The 8,999-nt window shown below is 43.2% G+C and overlaps 2 protein-coding genes across 4 annotated transcripts in view; one reads left to right on the top strand and one right to left on the bottom strand.

The window, feature by feature from the left end:
• Positions 1-6,936, bottom strand: part of ccnb3 (cyclin B3) — an 8,094-nt gene extending 1,158 nt beyond the window's left edge. The window contains exons 1-9 of the mRNA XM_056576226.1: positions 6,781-6,936; positions 6,368-6,512; positions 5,804-5,887; positions 4,404-4,516; positions 3,920-4,154; positions 3,694-3,792; positions 2,097-2,189; positions 1,159-1,296; positions 283-438 (exon numbers count right to left, since the gene is read on the bottom strand). Of these exons, the coding sequence (XP_056432201.1) occupies positions 283-438; positions 1,159-1,296; positions 2,097-2,189; positions 3,694-3,792; positions 3,920-4,154; positions 4,404-4,516; positions 5,804-5,887; positions 6,368-6,451 (1,002 nt within the window). The 5' untranslated portion in view covers positions 6,452-6,512; positions 6,781-6,936. The remainder of the gene's footprint in view (positions 1-282; positions 439-1,158; positions 1,297-2,096; positions 2,190-3,693; positions 3,793-3,919; positions 4,155-4,403; positions 4,517-5,803; positions 5,888-6,367; positions 6,513-6,780) is intronic.
• Positions 6,937-7,333: 397 nt separating this feature from the next.
• si:dkey-171c9.3 (uncharacterized) overlaps positions 7,334-8,999 on the top strand; it is a 4,063-nt gene continuing 2,397 nt past the window's right edge. Inside the window, exons 1-2 of one of the 3 annotated variants that reach the window (XM_056575985.1) lie at positions 7,334-7,449; positions 8,127-8,234. The gene's annotated coding sequence lies outside the window, so the exon portion shown is untranslated. Of the gene's footprint in view, positions 7,450-8,020; positions 8,235-8,999 lie in introns of those variants that run through there. The other 2 variants (XM_056575986.1, XM_056575984.1) reach the window with 2 other exon arrangements.

Here is an 8,999-nt window from a genome sequence, read left to right as displayed (position 1 = left end):
GGAAAGACAGAGGGTGAGAACGTCAAGCTAACGTCAAAGAGAACCCGGTGAAACTTCTTCAACGAGCCCGGATGGAACCTCAACGTTCCTATCGTCACCCTTGCCCTTTCAAGATATACATTATGCAAAAAGTAATAAATGAGCGAAAGAAATACTAGTTTATTCTCCTTGTAGCCCTAAGGGAAAGGCACACACCTTTACCACATACACTACCCATCACACACACATTGCATAGACCCACACTCATGAACCACACACACACACACACACACACACACACACCTTGGCGTAGCGCCGCAGGAAGCGGTAGGGAATGGGGATGTTGATGTCGAAGCCCAGCGTCTGCAGGATGCTCGTCTCCATGGCGATGACCTCCTCCCGTCTGTAGGCGTCGTCGCAGATGTACATGAAGTCGTCGACGCAGGGGGGGCTGCGCTCCTGTAACCGGGGGGGAACGCCGGAGTCATGGCCCGGATCTACCTCAAAACTTCCCGGCCCGCCTCGGCAGGAGTGATAAAGCGTTTCAGTGAGCTGGGTTCAGCCGCGAGACACTCTATGACTGCGGCACGCTCCCCCCCCGCCTATATGTGCAGATCCAGTCTTATACATTTTTTATTGGTTTGCCTTTTGAAACATTTTATGTACTCATTCTTTATTGCAATTTCTGGGTTGTACATCCGTTGTGGAATGCACTCATCGTAAGTCGCTTTGGATAAAAGTGTCAGTAATCGGTGTAATGAGAGAGGAGGGGCGCAACGTAGTCATTGAGATGGTTGCTTAATGACACGAGTCGTGGAGGGAGGAACGGCGGGGCAGAGGGAAAAACCCACTCGTTAAGGGGGGTATGGGTGGCCAATGAGAGGCAGCGGTGGGTTAGGGGGGGGGGGCGGGCGGGGAAAGATTAGACTGGCTGGGTCCCCTTTATTGCTCGTAGTAGCCAACTTTGATTTGGTCGCAGATCTGACACTTTGTCTCTGAGAGGGAGCCATTTGGATTAGGTCTCAAGTGTTTGGCCCCGTTTCAAGACAAGCCTGGCTGTCATGAGACATCCCTCCTGGAACCCGCTTGTATGTTCAGACTAACCGTCTGTCTCACACATATAAACACAGAGGAAGACGGACAGACAGTCTCTCTATGTGTACGCCGTCATGCCCAGACCTCAAACTTGGAGGCGATAAGCATGGTGGTGGATCCGATGAGCTGCAGCGTTTCCCTGGCGACGGGCGAGATTGACAGGAAATGGTCGACCAGCTTCACCGCCAGATACAGCGTCTCGTGGTTCAGCTCAAAGTTCTCCTGCAACACACACACACACACACACACACACACACACACACACACACACACACACACACACACACACACACACACACACACACACACACACACACACACACGATGTTGAGGAAGTTCTACATAAATGCAAACTTCTGTGTGGGTACTCTGTCTCGAGTGAGACAGCTTGTACAGAAGACTGAAAACTTTTAAATAAGTGTTCCTCACCTCAACTTTTTGCTGCATATTTATTGTTTGTTTTTTACAGCCCATATTTCTGACTTTAGGATACCCTCTGGCACACAACCACCCACACACTAGGGGTATGAAATAGGGTTAGGCAATCATCTCTATATTCATATTAAAAAAAATTGATACATCCAATCCCCAGGGGCCAGCGGGAGTTACATCAACTACAAGCAATAAATATTGATAGAAGCTCTACATTTTAAATATTGAATCGCTAAAAAATATGAAAACGCCATGTCACCTTTATCAAAACAGCAACTCCCTTTTAAAGTCTGTATGTCTGCTTGGTGGGACAATATCACAGCATCATATCACGTATAGCGGTGTTATCTTATCACAATCCAAATAATATCCAGTCAGTCACTACTCTTACGGAGTAAAGATTAGGTGAGCAGAAACATGGCGATCAGAGATAGGGTGTCAGATCCATGGAAAGGCGGAAAGGGTGCTCCGAATGAGCCTCTTCATTTTCGAGCTTCCTTTGTCATTCTGGTGCAGCCACGCACATTCGGCCAAGCGGCCCATTGAAAGTATCCTGTGCTAGGCAATGAAACACGTGCAGGTGCACCCACCTGCACCTCCACAAGCCAGTCCACCAGGATGGACCTCATCCCGGGGTTGAGATTGGGCTGGAAGGACATGTAGTCCGAGAGGACAAACTTCTCCTAAACAGCCGCAGAGAGAGAGTGAGAGTGAGAGTGAGAGAGAGAAAACTACAAATCAGGTACAGCCGTGACTATACAGTGGTAAGAGGACAAAAAATAATATATATATAAATTAGTGCAGTCAGTTAAACGCGTTATTAACGGCGTTAACGATTTCAACACTGTTAATTTTTTTTTTTTCTTTGGCTCTAAACAAAGAAGCAGCAGCCTGACTGCTATGTTCCAGGCAGTATGTTTGTATGATTATCGTTTAATTGCACTATAGGCTTTTTTTTTTGTCTCGTCCTGTTTTGATCCGTATATGCCAATGTTGTTATCAATAAAAAAAACATTTGCACAAGGCAAGCCGATGCACTTCTCCATGTTGATAAGAGCATTAAAATTAGAAAAAATTATGGGACAAAGAAATCAAGGGATATTTAGCATACAAAAAAAATTGCGATTAATCGTGAGTTAACTATGACATTAATGCGATTAAATATTTGAATTGCTTGACAGTACTAATATAAATCACAAAAAACAATCTAGGGTGTTCATACTAGAGCTGGGCAGTGTGGTCCCAAAACATTAGTACCGTAAAAATGAAAATAATCACGGTATGTATCACGGTATGACACTAGCAGGTGAGCTAAGTGCCGTTGCTTCATATAAGGACTGCCGTATGTCAATGTTTAAACACGGGCAGAATAGATCAATACGTTCTGCCCACAAAACGGCTGAATCAGTATGACCCTGGTTCGGGTTATTTGTCTTCCTTTCTGGCGAATTCCTCATCCAGAATAGTGCAGGTATTTTCTTTCTTTGCTCTTCAACAGTGCTAAGGCCTGCGCCACCATACAGCCACGCCATTAGTTCCAGCGCTGCTCCACACCTTGGCGCGCAGCGCCATCCATTAAAACCCATTACATTAAAACACAGGGAAAGACCTTGAAACAACCTTGATGTTTTTTACATTGAAGCTCTGCCGTTACCAAGTCGCACTCAAACCGAGAGCGGACCTGAAAGCCGCCGACTACCGCATGCAACAATTAATTATGATATTTAGCGGGATAGAGGGATATTCAAATATATTATTAAAATCAAATTTCATGTCAAAACAAGTCTGTGTGAACCAAGCGAACCGTTTCAGAAATTAAATGGGGAAAAAGACAACGACTACGTTGGGTAAATGTCAGTGTCACGACAGCCCTAGTATTCTCAAACGTTACACGATGGCGAAATGCGCCTCGGGAGTGGGGTGTGCAGGGGGTCTGAACGCGTCTCAAATTAACATGCCTTCACACGAACACATAAGTGACAAGTGCTTCTCTTTTTCTTCCAATCACTTCAAAGGGTCGGCTTGAATTCTTAGGGCAAATCCCGGTGTACTTTCTACACAGATAATACCGTCCACCCCTAGTTCATACGGTCTTCAATACAAACAACCACAGTAACAGGCAGCGTGGTCCTTAGCCAGTTGTGCCGCTGGCGAGTTGGGTTAATCCGCTAGTTAGCGTCGGCTTACCTCTCTGCGCTTCAGGTAGTCAAAGATCTCCTTGGCGTACTCCGGGGCCATGCAGCAGTCGTCCCAGTACTGCAAGTCCACGTCAAACTCCCCAGGGACCTGGCCAGACCGGAGACGTCCGATGAACATAGAGACATGCATGTGGATGTTTTGTCTCCTTGCCGATAAAGCTGTGTTGAATTTGAGTCCCGCTGTCCCGAGAGCGACGGGGGGGGGGGGGGCTCACCTCGGGTCTCTGGGGGGCCGGGAAGGTCCGGGGGGCCGTGGGGGTCTCAGCGGCGACCTCCAGTTCTCCTACTGTGGTCGCCAACTCCTCCACCTCCGTCTTGAGCTTGCTCTCCACCTTCAGCTCCTCCTGCTGGGTCGAGACCTCGCTCTTTATCTCCACCTCCTCCACATCGCTCTTTATCTTCACCTCCTCCACCTCCACCGAGAGGCCATCAGAACTCAACGAGGACGACCTAGAGAGACACAGAGGGACGGAGACAAGGAGGGGAGAGACACACAGAAGAGAGAGGGACAGAGAAGAGAGAGACACCGGCAGACAGAGAGCAGAGGCACATACAGAGAAGATGAAGGGCGGAACAGAGAAAAGAGAGAGACAGAGAAACAGAAGAGAGACAGACAGAGCATTAAGAACGATCCCTACACGGTAGGATTTTACTTTGTCATCTTTGTGACTTTCGCCCTCTTGAATTGTGTTTGCTCACTGTTTGAGGTTGGCCTGTTTCCTGGAGGTCACCGTCTTGGTGATTGGCTTCTTTGTCGGCTTCTTAGTGGCATCCTTCTTCCTGCCAGGTAGGCAGATCTGGACCTTGTGGGCCTGGGGGTCATAAATATACAAACACAGATAAAAAAAAAAGAAAAGGAGGATTAGGCTAGGATGCAGCCACTAAACACTCTGAACATAGGGAACATCCATTATCGCTGTAGGGAAGATACTTAGATTAGTGTTCAAGATATTTCAATCTGATGGAACACCAAGTCATTTTCTTGTAGAAACATGTCATTAAGGAGCCATTGAGGGTCATCTTGCATGAGGATGCCTACGGGTGAACTACAGACATTGAGGTTTTTAACACAGTACTTTCATTCTGCAAGTCATCACTCCTATCCCCTACTACACTATCCTGCGACCACCTCCTCATTTTACCGTGTGCTGGAATAACAACAGTCTTGGTTTTGATTGATCCTGGAATTGTGTTCCGTCTCTGCACACGTGTGCAGAAACATAAGTCAGAACTCCATGAACCCAAGTTCTCCTACCACACACACACTGAAGCCACACAACCAGAAACTAGGTTCACCAGGGCCTACAGCTTGACTCCTAAACAGCCCCCCCCCCCGCCACATCAGAGCCGAACAAGCGCTCTAAAGGGCAATCTGCAACTTCTCGAACCAGAACAGAATGAGCAAATTACCAATTAATTCAAAGTCGTGTTTAAACTTTAAAAAACACCACAGCATTTCTTTATAGATTATAAATAAAAATGACCATCAACTTCGTTGTGTGGCAATTAGAGTTTCCATTCTATAACAGACTAAACCAAGTTAGACTAGATGCCATCTAGAATTCACAATTTCTCACCTTTGAACCCCTTGATTCATTAAGCTTCCAGTTAGCCTGCAAATGGCGAGTGTTCTAAATCACAGCACAACCAAGCCTTACAAATCTAAACCAGAGACATCACATGCCCTAGGCGACATACCATAATATATTGGCCCCTTGAGCAGCAAAACACACATTACCGATTACAGTAGACTACGCTTTCACAGCAGTACATTGCAGTCATTGTAGCCAATTAGAGCAGTCACACTTGATCATCATAACTAACTCATTTTTAAATCTCGGGGCACAATTCAAGGAATTTAGCTCAACAAACAGTATACTAGATAGACTTAAATGAATTGGGAGCATGGATGTGTAACATTGAAATGGAAACTATAATTGTAAACTGATTCTTAAAACCATGCCCACTATCGATTAAATTTATGTGCCGTCGTCATCTGCTTAAATCGACCACAGAAAAATATTCTCATTTTAAACTCAGTACTTGTGTTTCATGTAGAGCAGTGGATAAATAGATCAAAGTCGGCGGTGTGGACATACGTTAGTGATGTCAACAAAGGCGGTCCTTTTCTTGGGGGCCCCGTGTGGGGGGGACGATGACCTCTTCACCTGAGGGCCATCCTCCTGAACCGGAAGGTACAAGGGTTTGCATTAACACCAAAGTTCAAAGTCGAAAATCAAGTTGTTTTAGTTATAATATGCACAGCAAAGCATAGGGTCATACTGAACAGGGAGCTTTCTTGTGACAATGGCAAGCAAAAAATATTGAGATATCTTATAATTCAAAAGAGACACAAATAAGGGCAATGATAGCTCAAATTTGGCAGGACAAGCAAAACATAATACCTACATACAGATGTAAAAAAAATGTAGGTGAATATTTTAATGAAGATGATAATCTTACCACCTAATAAAGTGGTTAGGTGGTAAGTAGTTAATTTTAGGTAGCATTTTAACTAGGAGGGGAGATTTAAATCGGTCCAAGGCGCCCTGCAAAGCACCATTGTTCTGCAGGCCGGTGGCCCGCCAGGCTATTTAAATGTTGCAGGCTCCTACCCAGGCTATAGGCTCCTAGGTTTAAAGTTGGTTGAATGAGACGTTTACCTTCTTCTCCGGGTTAACGTTGCCCAACCTTGGTATTTTGCTGGCGAGGCCAGTCGTGGGTTTCTTTCCCCGTGTGAAAGGCATTGCTTCTTAATATTCCTTGGCGGTTTCTTGCAGTCGTTTTAAAAATGAAACACAGGGGTCACTAGAAGAAAGAAGCATAAAATTGGCGGGTCAGTTGAAAAAAAATGCAATGTATCGATATTCCACTTTGAAGTTGCCAACAATTAGCATTACCATCTGACCAATACAAAGTTTAACAAAGTATATTTGCAGCGTTAGAAGACACTGAACACTGCATGCTTCCGTTACATGTGCAAGTCTGTCCGCAATGAGACGTAGCCATGTCACTTTATCACTTCCGATTTCAATAAAAGTAAGTCATAAAAAGTTCTCTGGAAGGTTTTCCTTACCGTGAGGATAATTCTCGGTGAAAACAGACTTCATGTAAGCTGTAATACTCAATGATTTCAGGCAAGCTTCACTGCGTTGAACAGTTGTTTGTTTCAAAGGTCCAAAACTCAAAGTGGGATTGCTGGGATTCCAAATGTTGTGCCCTGCATACCCATTGGCTGGAATTCCACTGCCGCCAACCAATCAGAAAGCTGCGTGGAATGCCGTTGTTAAGGGGTGCTTGTTTTATTGGTAGAGTCAACCGTCAGACGGTCTAAAAACATATACCATGGTATATTAGCGCTTCAAAAACACTTAATATGTAAAATAAAGGTCAAACATAGATTTTTTTTACATTATATTCTATTTTAGGATTATCATGGGTCATGGACCATGTATATTGTAGATCACCGCCCGGCTTAACCGACTGCTCAACAAGAAATCCACTTTATAAAGTAGGCGGGGCACTGGTATTTTCAAACTTCTTAGCAACCAATAAGAGCTCAGTATTTGGTACTTTGTTGACGTTTTTCGTCTAGACTGAGCATGTTAGCTTCACAAGAACATATCTCATAATTTCTCGGTTTTGAGCGCTAGATTTTCTAGTTTTGAGTGCTAGATGTTTCAAGATAATACACACATGTCGGTTTTACCATGAATATTGAAAACTTAGAAAGGATGAAACTCATGTATGTTGTTTAATGTTCAAATAATAAAGTACATCTCTAATTAGGACTATCTTGATCAAAATACTGTGAAATCAAAAAAGATGATTCATTATTGTTAATGAATACAAACAAATTATCATACTTACTTCAAAAGTAGGCAAATATTCCAAAATATTGGATCCAAGATAGAACCACATTTGGATCAAAAATGTGCTTTATTTTGATAAATTGTCAGTTGATAAACTTACCGATATCACGGGCCGTCACCAGTAATACAATGTGTACTTATAGACTATCTGCATATTGTATAACCTTGCATGTTTTATTTGGTCTTCTGTTTCTACCATTCTCATCCAAGGACAAATGTGTTTCATAATGGAGAGAAATATGCTTTAGTTTTCGGTTTTGTTTCCATCTCACAGTGTTGGAAGCTCACCAGTTTTGAGTATATATATATATATATACATACATATACATACATATATATAGAGAGAGAGAGAGAGAGAGAGAGAGAGAGAGAGAGAGAGAGAGAGAGAGAGAGAAATAACCACACATATACATAGTACCACACACACACATACAGACACACACACACAAGCAAACACACGATCATTCACACCTTGTGGACACGCACAGGAAGAGAAACTAAACCTGAGTTTCAATCCACTTCCTGATCACCACATTTGCATCTCTGACAGTTCTCTGTCAAGACCGGCCCGCTCGCTGCCCTGGTAAGCCCGACAACTCCACTCCATCTCTACCTCACAACGATAGAAGATAAAGCATTAAGACGTAGAATATTACAGGTTAGTGACCTGTCTCTGTGTTCACTGACTATGGATTCAGTGGTAATTGGTCTATTGTCTGTCTATTGGTCTGATTGTAAATCGTAGTGTAGTATAAGTATAGTTGTGTAGTATTTATAGTATTTTAATAGTATGTGGCCACGCTAGTTAAAAGCGTGATAAAATGAATACCACATTCTGGTTAGAGGATGATCTTGGTACAGAAAGCCAACAACAAGCCTCTGTATTTCCTGCCTCCCTCTCAGCACTTTTACTTTCTATAACCAACATCTTATTCTCTGTTTCTGAGTTGGTCTTTCCCTTTCTGTCATTCTGTTTTTTCTTTTGGCTCTCTATTGAGTGTCAACAACTATGAAGCTCTCAACACTTTTATTCTTACAAGCAACATCGTGCTCTGATTATTTGTCTATGGGATCATTTCCTAGCCCTGTTTTTCTTTCTTAGTTTCTTTCTTTCTTTCTTTCTTTCTTTCTTTCTTTCTTTCTTTCTTTCTTTCTTTCTTTCTTTCTTTCTTTCTTTCTTTCTTTCTTTCTTTCTTTCTTTCTTTCTTTCTTTCTTTCGTTCTTTCTTGCTTTCTCTCTTCTGTCATTGGTTCCTACATTTTACTGGCCATTTGTGTCCACAACATTGCATTAGTATATTGATCTTAGTTCACTTACTCAAGTGCACTGTCAGATGAATATCTGTAAATGTCCTAAGTGAGCTTTAGCTTGCTTGTGGTAAAAAAGAAAAAAAAACGGAAGCCTGTTATCAAGCAGTAAATCC

Source organism: Gadus chalcogrammus, chromosome 17 (assembly GCF_026213295.1).
Source record: "Gadus chalcogrammus isolate NIFS_2021 chromosome 17, NIFS_Gcha_1.0, whole genome shotgun sequence".
NCBI lineage: Eukaryota > Metazoa > Chordata > Actinopteri > Gadiformes > Gadidae > Gadus > Gadus chalcogrammus.
This window is presented reverse-complemented; position numbering and strand designations above follow the sequence as displayed.